General features: G+C 37.3%; 1 protein-coding gene across 2 annotated transcripts in view; it reads right to left on the bottom strand.

Annotated features, from left to right (window-relative positions):
- Window positions 1-1,617: 1,617 nt before the first annotated feature.
- Window positions 1,618-13,953, bottom strand: part of ANKRD10 (ankyrin repeat domain 10) — a 37,908-nt gene continuing 25,572 nt past the window's right edge. For both annotated transcript variants that reach the window (XR_003990294.2, XM_030477695.2), the window contains 3 exons: window positions 10,087-10,322; window positions 6,082-6,177; window positions 1,618-3,255 (listed from right to left, as the gene is read on the bottom strand). Coding sequence is in view for 1 of the 2 variants with exons in the window: in XM_030477695.2 (XP_030333555.1) it covers window positions 2,795-3,255; window positions 6,082-6,177; window positions 10,087-10,322 (793 nt within the window). In the remaining variant the exon portion in view is untranslated. The remainder of the gene's footprint in view (window positions 3,256-6,081; window positions 6,178-10,086; window positions 10,323-13,953) is intronic.

The raw sequence follows: 13,953 nt of genomic DNA, 5'->3' as shown, positions 1-13,953 counted from the left end.
ACCTTCCCTACCAGAAGTGCAGCTGGATCTGTATGACTTTTATAGTTTTATGGCTCATGTGTATCTGAAATTACGAGACAAACTGAAAACCAGGAAATTCCAATGAAACATGAGAGGTTTTTTTTTCCCCTGTGAAAACAAACCTGTATGTGTTCGTAACAGTACCATCCATTTGGGTATGTATCCACCAGCCTCAACCATGCTGTGATTCTGTGACTCCCTATTTCATGTTCTATCATCGGAGATTTATGGAATAATTTAAAACAAAGACTTCAGATGGCCTTTGCTGTAAATACGTGTTGTCTCCAAAAGCACCTGTAAAAAGGCAGTCTCAGAATTCCTACAAAATAATTGTTTGATGCTTTAAAAATTAAACATCTCAGCTCTTGGCTAAGGCATATTCTGTCACAGACTTCCATCTTTTGCAACATCAGCCGTAAGCTACCCAGCAACCCCCCCCGGTGTGTCTGTATCATATGGCCTTCACTGGTCTTCTACATTTAATTAGAATTTAACAGTTAGCTTCTATGGAGTCTGGCAACAGATGCAGACCTTGAAATCTGTCTCTGTTACCATGTGGCTGAACACCCAGGCACAGAAGTGCTCTTCAAAATAAAGCAGTAGTTCTCTCTTTGAATTTGAAACAGTGTCCTCCAAGGTATTTTTAGGTGAAAAGGCATGAAAAGCAAGTGAATGAAACCCAAATATACATGGATTTTAAACCTCTTGCCTTACGAACACAGTATAAATCTTGTCACGCTAAAATTATGTACCTAAAATTTTACCATCGGAACAGACACATGCAAACATCATTGTTACCCTAAGAAAATCCTTTAGGAATCAAATTTATAGCCATGTACGTAAGATGGCAGTGCTTATTATAACTGCGAGTTGCTTTGATTTATTTCAAGAAGCACAAGAAAGCATATGCAGCAAGCTCAGCAAATGCTAAAAAGATCCCCAAACCAAAAGCTACAAGAAATTTAAGTTAATCTCTCACATTAGTACGATGGCAACAGCACATGTGCCTCTGGGCACTACATCAGCAAATTAAATCACCTGAGAAGAGGGCCTGGATGCCGTTGTTTGAGAACAAGCAAGTGGGTTACATGCACGCCAGAAACAGCTTGTCTCAGGTGAGATTCAGCTTTCTTTAATGGTCGTCTTGGTCTCTGGAAGGCACTGAGGAATTCTGCTGGCCTGGCAAGCTATTTGCAAAAGGACCAGCCAATTTTCCTGTCAGTGTTGGTCTCAATTTGAATACACTGTATCTTGTATGTAGACAGTGAACCACATAAAGTCTATTTAAAACACTGACCTCTCTGTAGTCCATAGCATTCTGCCTAAAAATGCTGAAAGGAGACCATAATTTTCATGAAAGCCAGACAGCCAGTATTTTAACTTATTTTTGGAGTTCAAGGCTGATACAACCATCACACACAGAATATCCAGCAAGTGTTTCCGTAATTCAAAGACAACTTACTGGGCTGTTCCCATTTGCTTCCATATACTGACAAAAGCAAGAAATTCCACAGTTGCACTGAGAAAGATTACGGAGAAATGTGACTTAAAAACTTGCTCAAATTGCCAACAAAATAATAATGTCTAAACAGAATATTCAGATACAATGTGATAGGTTTATTTTTTTTAAATCCAATTCGTAAAGGTCCCTTTTTAAACAAAACAAGAACAAAAAAATCAACACAATTCAGAGGGCTTGTCTCATTTACCATATTCTTCCCCACTCTTCACTTATCATAACACAAAGCAGCAACTTATTAGTGCTCATATAGTGCACTTATATGAATTTTGATTTGTGTATTAAGCTTTAAATACAATGTATTTTCCGTGAGCATTGCCCAAAGAGTACACAACATTACATTTCCGAAGCATATGTTAAAAGAAAGGACAAGAAATGTATATCCAAGACAGTCAAACTCAAATATTTTTGACTTGGCAAATTCTATAACAAGTAACAGCAATTTTAAACTGCGTACAAAGCAGAACAGTGCCAACATGCCTCCGGTCTGTGAGCTAATGGTAAAATATCAAGCGTACGTATAAAGGAGAGAAGCCAAAGGAAACCGCCACAAATTCAGAGCTAACCTGAGCACACCCAACTGTGACCGAACAAAGGCAGCCCACTTTCCCACTCTATAATGCAAAGAGCCCAACAACAACGAAAAGCACTCCTACACTACACAGGAAGTGAAACGGTTAACTTCGTCCAAGTTTGTCTCTGCGTTTTTCAACAACTCGTCCAGAAAAGGTGAACATCTAATTATACCAAACAAATGTACAAACTATAAAGTCAGAGAAGCTCCAGAAGATTGCCACTTTCAACCTTGCATAGTGATAGCTGGCATTGATATTGCTACCATAGCTTCAGCAGAAGATATGGAAAAGTAAGATCTTCGCTTCTAAGTGATGCACATACGTAACATTTTCTTCACAAAATTCCGTTAAACATTGTTTTAATAAAACAGCTCTAAAAAGGGAAAGATAGTGTTCACAAGCTTAGAAATAAAAAAATACAAAACCAGAACATTCCGTAATAATAAAAATAATAAACATTCCATCATAACAGCACCTATTTTATCACTAAGTAAGCCCCATACATGCAACAAACTACAACTATTGTATAAGGCTGTCAAATTAAAAGTTTACTTTTCATATAAACAAAGTGTAAAAATAGCAATAAACTGCGATCTTCAAATTTAATGCTAGGTGAGGATTCTGTCCCCCGTTTCATTTGGTAGCAATTTCAATATGCATTCGATACAAAGGTCATCACCTACGAACCGTGATACAAATACATTGTGCCTAGGACAGTATTGTCGTATCTCTGTTCAACCTTGACAGAATTGGAATGCTCAACAACACTACTGAGCTCTGGGATGCTTTCAGCAGTATCCCCAAACCCATGATAGTGTCCATAGTGCAAAGTATCTCCAGGGTCTTCCACCCATGAGGGCCGGTTAGAAACACAGCTACTCGGGCTTCCGTTCAGATGCAGCGATCCACACATTTCAGTGGAATTATTCATGGCTTTTTCTGGTTCCTCGGTGCCGTTACTGGTATGAATTCGATGCCTACTGGGAGAAGTTATTCCAGGAATTATTCCGTTAGGTGTTAAACACTCCTCACGCCTGGCATCCATCCCACTGAGCTGTTGTGCGGTGGTGAAATCCAAATGTCCATTGATGGCACATCCATTTGTCAGTGCATTCAATATGGAGCTACTGCTATTCATATCTGCATTAAGAAATACACCTGTCACCAACAATTAAGAATAAATCGAAATACATCCAAATGTCTCCACTATACTCCATTGATTAAAAAAATGTTTCCATACACAGCTTTGAAAATAATCTACCCGTTCTTTATTTATAACAGTATAGGTAGTTCAAAGTAAGGAGAGTTGACCAGTAAGCTTGTAGCATGGATTCTTATGTTGTAAATGCAACTATCTATCTACATTCAATGTGAAAATATGCCTATATTAATCTTGGCAAAAGACAACATGAACTTCCCAGAATCTTTTTCATTTAACTGTATAAAATAAGTAGCAGACAACATTCTGGGCAGTGTTTTGAAAGGTACAATAAAAGGCATCTTTCCACCTTTACTCTAATGCACTCTTGGGAGGAAAGAATTATGTACACACAAGAACTGAGTATCTGTGAGAGGGTGAAGGTTTTCTTTTACTATTTTTCAGCTGTAATTTATCTGCGGCTCTTTTAGTGGTAACTCACAGTACAACAGATGCTGAAATAGGTCAAATAAAGAAATGTTACGTTGGGGTGCTATATAAAACGTTTCGAAGTTCCTTTATTCAGAAAGTTCTTTCATTTATCTAGCTAAAATCTGTACAATCCACATGCAAAATGCCATACAACAGCAACAGCAGAGCGCACAGAAGACTGAAAAAGATTAGAGTAGGGAACAAAATCCTAAAAATGTGCATGCAAACCCCACTGACAACTGTTTTAAAGCAACTTCTCCTTTGAATTTAGTAGTTAGTACAATGGTCTATTTCCATAAAGAGTTTTCATCAGTTTGTCTGAAATATATGGTTTTGCAGTGGTACTCAAAGTACTAGCACAAAAAAAAGGGTGATATATTCTGCCTTAAGAATGCCTACCAGGAAAAGACATCTAAAATGTACATCTATATTGGTAAAGATGAGCAAGGCAAATGTGGAAACTACAGATCTATATGGTGACATTTTAAGATTTTACTTTCTGCTATTATTCTTGGATACAGGCACATATGTTTACGTACACATGAATGCATAAACCTATGTGCAAAATCGGATTGCATTTACTGCGTATTTCCAGTTCAAGCCAGTTAAGTCTGTTGGTAACTTCTCACATTTGTAGAACATTGGGTTCCTGTTTATAGTGAGTACCACTGTTTGACAAGAAGGAATAGAAAGTTTTGGTTCTCTATTATTCTTTTGCAAGGATATCCTATGAAATATGGATTAGGATACTGATACTTCACATACAGCAATACATAATGCCAAGAAATGTGTTCAATTTGTAACTCACTGAATGTATTCACTGCAGTTTCCTGTTTAGTCCCTAGAGGAGTTAACCACATCAGCTGAACTCAGTAACCGTAAGTTCTTATTGGAAGTGGAAATTAAAAAAAGAAAAGCCCCAAACCCATCAAGGCATCAAAGCTAGTATTTCAGTGATGAAAATGCGCAGGAGGAAATTTCATATAGTGTTTATTAACTGAAAAGTGCAAAATTTTAACTGTTTAAAAATAAATTCTCATAGGCTGGCTTTGCCAAATCAAATTCAATAAAAATGGCACTACTGTTAGTTAATATGCAAAAGTAGGTAATGAATAGTCTAGTGATAATTATAGACTGTTATTATATGTTAAAAATTAGCACCTATAGTAATAAGAGTATATTTATGAAAGACAATCATTTTTCCATAAATAAGAACACTTAGTAATTATCACTGGAAAATATCATAGTCTACTTCTTAAGTATTGATTATATATATGTATATATTTATTCCTAATATATTAAAATATCTATTATCATTCCCTTTGGTGAATCTGATCTATGGTACAAAGCATAAACATGTTTATCGCAGAACAATTTAAAGAAATTAATTTCTGAATGTAATAATGCACTATCATAGTAACTCCATGCCTTCAACTACAAAGTGCATGGAAAAAGCTGACCCAAGACATCACTGAACTTATACACATCCTGGGGTTACCAAAAACATCTTGATTAAACAGCCCTTAAAAAAAATTAGAGCATTAATATTCACTAATACTAGTAACACTTGGACTGTTTCATGACAATCAGTACGAAACACAGGAACTGTTTTCCAAGGTACGTTAGTTCCAAATACTAGTTACAGTATTTGTGTCCAGTCTTGTATTTACATAAAAAAAACCCATAGCAGAATCCCGCACTTAGGTTATTGTGTCTGAACAAATTCTGAAAACATGGTATATGTCTCAACTATTCTTTATAGTATTTGTTGAATATTTTGAATATAGTTTTGTGGTAACATATGTTATTTTTCAAAGCTATATACGCACTAGGATATATTTCCTTATGAAGCCTTCTTGGCAATTAAACCTATTTAACGGAAATTAAAAGAATAATTTACATTATTTTTGATTCTTACCTAAAATTCTAGCAACTAAAAGCAAGGCACAATGTAATACAAGCCTCAGGTTAAAAGTGAAACAGCCACTGTGGATTTCTGTTTATCTGAAATAATAAGGAGCTACTAATAAACCTTCTCTGTAATCATTACAACGTATTGTGTGAACCGATACCTACTAAACCCCCAGGATAATGGGTGTTACAGCAATACAATAGTTTTCAAGACTCTACACAACAATGTGCAAAAATAAAGCACTAAGTTTTATACTTAAATTAAAAATAAAACGCATATTGATTCTTGCAACGACAAGGAGTTTGCATTGCAGAAACAGTGTATATTTCAATTTCTTTTGGTCCAACAGAAGTACTCTCCTGTTGTTTGGTGTCTTCAACCATTTGAATGTTGTTGTAGTTAACAGGTAACTGTCCACTCCCACCTGATACAACAGCAAACTCTCTATCAACGTGCATATTGTCAGCATCGTCCTCAACTCCTCCATTCATCATTGGTATTAAGCCATCAAAGCTGTAAGCTGATAAAAGAAAGTCACATTTAGTCACTGGTGCAACTTGAAAGCTCAGCCAACAAGTACTCCAATTATTAAAGCAAAAACTTTTTACAAATGTGAACTGTTCACATCTGAAAGCTTCTGACATGTTTGAAATTACAATACAGAGTAAGTAAATGCTAAGTACTTGCACACTCACTTTAATTCCTCAAAATGGAGAATTACCAGTGTATCTATCAGATTTTGCACTTACATATCAAACAATTATTAGTCTAATGTACTAATAGATTGAATAAAGAGTAAGTTACTCATACTTAGGCTTTACAGCTACTGTGCCTGACAGTCACACAGCCTCAACCTCACATTTGTGTCCTGTCAGTCTGCCCTCTGCCCTCTTTCAATGCCAAGGGCCAGTTCCCAGTAATCCACCCTCTGGTCATACCCCTCTTTCAATGCCAAGGGCCAGTTCCCAGTAATACACCCTCTGGTCATACCTGACTGCTCCAGGTATCCCTTCAGGAGCTGAACAAACTGATCTGTTTTCCAAGAAAAGCTGGCAAGTGGTTAGATTGCCATGAGAAATGCTTTAATAAGGAAGATGCGCTTGTCTCACTACCTCATATACCTACCACCCAAGGCCTTGCTCCAGTACTACCCCATCAGACCCTATACTGCTCTCACACTGACATTAACACACCTTTCTATACACACTGCACACACTCTTAATGTTATGTGATAAACGGCTACTTTAGTAGAGTGCAAGTCAGCTCTCACTACCTTGGGCACAACAGACATTTTCATAAACTACTTGTTTTTAAAGAACCTTAAGCAATAGCTGAAGTGTTTCTGTGCCAGAGAGATTACACAGGGCTTAAAGGAAACACAGGCCCTTGGATCAGTGAGCTTCAGCTTACCCTGAGCCAGGAGAAAAAACCATTTTTTCTGGTTACCTAGAGGAATATTGAAGTGCAGTTTAATGCTGGCCAATTCAAGGGGTACACCTGGCAATACCCTCCATCCCTACCTCACAAAGAATGCTTAAAAGCAGCCATGCTGGGACTTGTGATACTGATACAGTCACTGGTTGTGTACAGCAGGTTAGCACTGCGTGTAGCACGTACAGCACAGCGCAAAAGCCAGCCTGCCAAGGGCCATGAGCCAGAGGGGATGGCATTAGGACTGCTGCAAACACAGCCATGGGACCAGCAGGCCTGGTGCACATCATCATCATCATCTTTTACCCTGTGTGCCACTGTCTACCAACCAGCCTGGGGAGCAGGGTGAAACTTCTGGAATTGGTTTCAGAAACATGGATATAAAATCCAGCACATTTCTAAGCCAAAATTAAAAACTATTTGTGTATATCCTGAAAGTGGCCACCAATTACTACAGTTCAGCTTCAGCCTTTGGAAGTAATTTTTGCATTACAATTGAAAGTAATTAGTTTCTATCACAGCGTACCATGTATCAATGTTGCTTAATTTTGAGGCTGAAGGATACTATGCACCCAATAGGAGATACATATGAAAGAATATAAACAAAATTACACGTAAGTAACACCCATGCACCGTCTAGTTCAGCTATTCCAAAACAAAGGGCGAAGCACAGCTTAAGGATTTCTCTTCTTCCAACTCTACTGCTTTACAGGTTCATGTAAGGGGCACATACTGTGCCTGGTCACAAAAAGCAGGTTTTCCAAAGCAGTGATTGCTCCAGTTTGCGGTATGGCCATCAAAATCTGACCCTTTCCTGCAAACAGAGGTTGCCTGCATTCTCTCTGAACACCAGGAATCTCCCGTGCAAATAGCCTTTAAAGAGCAACAGACTAATGTGATTATGCTAAAGGCAAAATTACCACAAAATTGGGCTTGTTTTGTAAAAAGGCTAGCTAAGCACAAAGATGTACTGATGGCCTCTCATTACTCAGCCTTGTTGTTTACAGTGTGCCTCAAGAACAGTGATTCATTCTCACTCCAATAGACTTTTTACACTGATTTGACAGGTATTACTAATGCTGATGTTTTTTGAGGGCAGACACGTCAGATTAGAAACTTCAGCTTCCGCAGCTGGGATGCATCTCTTAATTGCTCTAAAAAACCTTCAAGCAACACAGCAAAGCTTTTGGCTTTGTTTGCAAAGGTCTTCAAAAAGTCATACCACTAAAAATTTCAAGTTACCTACTCTGCTTCTCTAACATCTCTGCAACTGCTTAGGAGATCTTGTTAACTTAAACATGTTGTCTATTTGTTTGCTCAATGTAACTTACCCACTGTTTATGCTGAAAGGTAATACAGATACTGCTATTTAATGACAACACAGAGAAGAAAAATAGCTAGCCCAGTGTCACTCTCACAGATTGTGGGGAAATGTTTCCAACTGACTAGATTGGAGCACTTTTCTAAAACTACAAGACTGCTGGTTATGAACATTCATAAGGAATAGCTCTTCAAAACAAAAGGTACGTATCTTTGACTGCAAGCAGCACCTCCCAGGAACAGAACATGAATGCATCGATGACATCTTTCAGTAGCTGTTACAGGCATCTGCATACTGTGTATGTTTTCTCATTTTATGTAGCTACCTAAGGAGGTTATTCCTGAAAAGCAGTCCTGCATTTAATTGCACAGGCACTCTTCTCTATCATGAAATTACTCACAGTTTAGACCAATTACATCCCATATTTCCCAAATGAAAAGTAACACATCCCTTTTATGACTGGCAATGGAGTACCCCACTAAGTATATATATATTTCCTGGTATAGCTGAAATGGTGGCTGGATAGCGTGGACTAAAGCAATTACTAGAGTGTCAATATTGATGTAATTTGTGTTGTTCATGTCATATTTAGAAGCATTGTTTTAGTCTCAATTCCCCTCTTGTTATCTGGAATTAAGCACTGTTTGAGCCCATTTTATTTGGCTCACTGAAAGTCACATCTGTTAAAACAATATAAACTTTAGCTGAAGGAAGTGTCTCCAATGCTAGACATAGAAAAAGAAACGAGGTTTGCATGCAGAATGGTGCATTCTTTTTAATAATTTGATGATATGACCAACAGAAAGGAAGCAGAGTTTCTATTACTCAAGGTGTTAATAAAATGTAAAACAAGATTTCTTCATATAGCCACCAGAAAAAAGACTAGAATCACAGGAGTATCAAGCTGGAAGGCACCTCAAGGATCATCTGGTCCAACCTTTCTTGTCAAAAGCAGTAGATAAGACCCATCCAACTGGGTCTTAAGTGCCCAATGTTGGGGAATCCACCACTTCCATGGGGAGATTATTCCAATGGCAGATTGTTCCAACTGTGAAAAACTTTCCTCTTGTGTCCAACCAGAATCTCCCCAGGAGTAATATGTACCCATATCTTTGAGGCTGTATTATCACATCGCTGCTGGCAGAGGAAGCAGCACAATCCTCAATGCACAAGGCTGAATAGGAATCCTTAAGGTTCATTCTAGTCTTACATCCTCCTGTAAGGTATCAGTTCCCCGTGGAACATGATCCTGGAAACTTCAGGTACATTAATGCCACAGATACAATCCCTCTCTATTTGAGAAACCTTTGTGCATTAAATTTCTTTCATCCATCTTATCTAGCAACCAGTTTTTGAATTGTGAATTAATCCCAAAGGGAAAATTGAGTAGAAGCTAATTTCAGCTTCTACTCCTCCACATATTATTCTTGGCATCATGTAACTTTAGCACTCTCTGTAAATAGAAATTCCTGAACAGACCAAGACGATGACGGGGAGAACTGGGATCTTGTGGCACGTAAAAATTGTATTCATCTGCTTCTTGTATCAACATGTAATTAGGCATGTACATGAATTTGTCAATAATAGTCAACATCCATTCTGAAAGGCTTTAAAAATGTTTATTTTCCTTTCTCAGCAACAGTCTCACCCCCATCCCTTTTACCTCCAGGGTCTCACCTTCAGTTCTAGCCTTCTTTACTCCAGCAGACTCTGTATCTTCAAAGGATCTCTTTCGACTTGTCCCACCACTGAATGGATTGGGACCTGCATTCTGATGAACCCCATTTAAGGTGCCACTGCTATAGAAACGATTCAGGTGACAATTCTGGAGGTTCAAGAGAAACTGGGCACATTCTTGGAAGCCCTGGGTATGTGCAAGGTCTGCTGCTGTCAGGCCACTGGCATTTCTCAAGCTGTACAATACAAAGGAACTGAATTACACTCATTCATCAAGCTAGCATGATGCTGCTGCTGCCCTTACTGACTATCTATCTGTTGGTGAGAGAAAACATATACTTAGCAAATTTCCATTAAGAAATTAGTTAACAATCTTAGTTTTATAACTAACTTAACTTTTCCCACATATATCTGGCTTCTAAGCAAATTTGGGAGACAATGCACTTTTAAATAAAATCAATATACTATGTGCCTTAAAAAAACCATCTTCCTATTTAAACTTCTCAAAATGCTTTATTCTAAAATAGTCTGAAGTATCTGGTCTTTACGCAAACTTCAGACTACTTTAAGCCTTGGATTTTATCATCTTCTGCAATCTATTGCTTTAACTTCAGCAAAAGATCAAAAACTCAAAACAAACTTAACATGACTTGGCAATTGTCCATGGCATTCTGGTTTCTAAGGTAACAACATCATCACTATTCTTCCTAACAATAAAATATATACATATATAGGAAAAGATAGAGAGATAAAGATGCTATACTTAGTTATGCTTTGCTTATTTTTTTTTTTTTCTGGTTTGTTTCTCATTTCAAAGTGTGTGACATCATAAGTGCTGGGACTTGCTTTGTTATTTGAACCAAGACTTTTGCATGCACAAGAGAACGGCACCGGATTATCCTAATGCATCAAGGAGATTATAAATGAAACCAGGTAGGACACATAGGGATGCAGAGGTTTAATTTGAGAAAGTGTAAATGCAGTGTCATATGCATTTACACAAACATACAGTATGTCTGTGCTTAGAAATACAGGCTAACTTCATGAGGACATGCATAAAAACGGAGACAAGAGGGCCAGAAGTGACAAAACTAGATTGTTAAGTGAAAGATCTCAATGAACATTTCCGAAGTTTTTTTCCACCTTTCCAGACAGATCTAACTAGTCGGAAAATTGAATTTTTGTTTCTTGGCTTCAGTAGTTTACAGAAGTCTATTACTTAAATATCCAGAAACAGACCAGCCAGCAGTATAAGAATTCAGAAGATTAACAGACCTAATTCTGTTGAAACTCGTATGAAGTAGAAAATTCACTCCAGCTCACACAAAGAAAACAAAGAACAAAGCCCAAATTTGCTTCCTAGATCACTGCAACTTATTTGCTATAAAAATGAGACTAAAAAAATCTTTAGAAACTGACTGTTACAGTAAGACCATTTCCATAAATGGATACTGCCAGATCACACAAGATTTGGAAGATTAAGTCAAAATACTACAGAATCAGAAAAAACATTAGGCTAGATCAGGGTTAATTTCATATTTTAAGTCATCACTTACTTGGACCGCTAGTGAAAATCCAGAGAACAGCGGCCAAGAGAGGTCTAGAAAGTAAGACATTAGAAGACTGAAAAAAAACAGTTAGACATGAAATCTCAAGGTAGAGGTATTTGTTCTACATACCTAAAAGATATGTGCAAAGAAGAATAATTTGTTCCGTGCATCTAGTGCAGGCAGTCCATGAATGGGATTAACACTAACAAAGGATATTTGAGTTTAGGCATTAGGAGAAAGTTTCAGAGTATAAAGGTTGCTGAATCTCCAGAGGGTTCTCTTCTCCCTCCTCGTTTTAAGAGCAGATTATCATTTCAGAAATTCTGCAAAATACAGCTAATCCTTTCCCACACTTGAACTACATGGCCTGCTAAGGTCCCTGCTAACAACATTCAATGCTTTTTCAGTAGTTCTAATTTACTTGTGTAGCAGACAGGCACAACACAATGCAACTACAACTTAAGAAACAGAAATGTCAATATAGCTGTTTTGGTCAAACAGAATAGCTCAGTTCTTGGAAATTTAAGTTCAGAGCCTCAAAAGGACAGTAAAAGAAATCTAAACAGGAGCAAATTAAAGTTACACGAAGATAAAAATGGCCAAAACAAGATGGTGTTGATCGACCATCTAATTTAATAAAACTTCAAGGAGTAAGCAATTCTATTACTTAACAAACGTTATTGGACAATAATTCTGCTTTGAAAAATGGACTGCAAGACAGACAACAGTTAGGTCACCATTTCCCAAAGGAACGTCAATGTAAGTTGCCGGAGGCATTTGGAGATGTACAAACTAAGATGCAAGTGTGTAAGGCTACATGACCGAACTCTGGGAAAGAAAGGTTTCCCAGAAACAAGATAAATGAACTTGAAGTTAGTGTTTGCCAGATTTTAAAATGTAATGACCCTTGATATCTTTAGATGCTTGATATTTTTAGATCTGTCCCCACTTCTTCCTGAACAGCTTACTCTTAACGGGTAGACAAAGACATACTTGTTCTACAGGATTATTCTGGAAGCACTGCATAGGTTTTCAAGGGACTCATGCACATTGGATATAACATTCTTGCTTCTGAGAGTTTAGAAATGTCTCTCTTAAAAATCTGAATCTCAATTTAGCCTGTCAATATCAACAGAATTTCCTGTGTTCAGAAGTTAGTAATGAAAACAAAAGAGGAAAAAAAAAAAAGTCCAGTCAAATGTAAGGAGATTACAGGACCTAGATGATGAGGAACTGGTTGGCAGACTGCTATGAAAGAGAACACGACTAAGTTAAACTGGTTTGCATTCCAATATTAAAGAAAAGGAGGAGGTGACAAAATGGTAGAACCTCTTTAAGTTCTGACTTTCCCAAAAACAGGCTAGAAAGATCTACTTTAGCTGATTTGTCTAGCCTTCTCTAGGAGGAAAAATCTGTCAGTGGGAACACAAGAGGCAACAAGAGCTAACCATGCTATACTAGCTCAACATAATAAAATGAAAGTAATCCAAGAAAAAAAGGCTAAATCAATTAGTCACATCACAAAGTAGGAAAGAAAATGCTTTTAAAGGATATCACAGAGTTTTACCAGACCGGAATAATTCTATGTATTTCCAAAATATGTAGAAATACTGCCATCGCTGTGAGGATCCTGAGTGCACAACAGAAAAGTCCTTATAGTAAACCCTGGAGTACTTGAATGAACATAAGACATCTACTAGTCAATTCTTTAAAAGTGCTAATCTGGACTTGAGTGGAACTATCCTGTTATATATAAGCAGTAGTTACAAGGAGCTGGGAACATCTATTACTAAATCTGCAGTATATCGTCTACCTCATATGCTGTCAATGCCTGATAATGAAGCAGTTACCTCAGCTTACTCCATGCATTAAGAACATAAAAGCCATTACTGTAAACACACTCCATTATAGGAACGAAAATAGAAATGGTTCATTGCCCCAGCTACACATAAAACTAAAAGGAGTTCACTCTCTTAGGTGTAATTCCTGTGCCAGCCCTTGGTTATGAACTGCAATTAAATGTAAACTGTCAAGTGAAAAGGAGGAAAGAGTAACTGAAGATTCATTTGGCTATTAAGTAAACTATACCTGACACAGACTGCATTATTAAAAAACAATACATAAATGAAATTAACAACGACAAAACTCAAAGAGGTAATCACTATATTTAAGTAAATTTTCAACTGCTTCAATTATTAGAGATATCCCTTGAAAGATACTTCACTTCTCATAGCTGCCTACACAAATAAAAAGGATTTGACTAGGTAAAGGATGTTATAACTGAAAGTAACTTCAAGACCTGGACTGTGAAAGGTAA

Source organism: Strigops habroptila, chromosome 2 (assembly GCF_004027225.2).
Source record: "Strigops habroptila isolate Jane chromosome 2, bStrHab1.2.pri, whole genome shotgun sequence".
In the NCBI taxonomy this organism is placed as follows: domain Eukaryota; kingdom Metazoa; phylum Chordata; class Aves; order Psittaciformes; family Psittacidae; genus Strigops; species Strigops habroptila.
The sequence above is the reverse complement of the archived record's forward strand: the minus strand, read 5'-3'. Positions and strand labels throughout refer to the sequence as shown.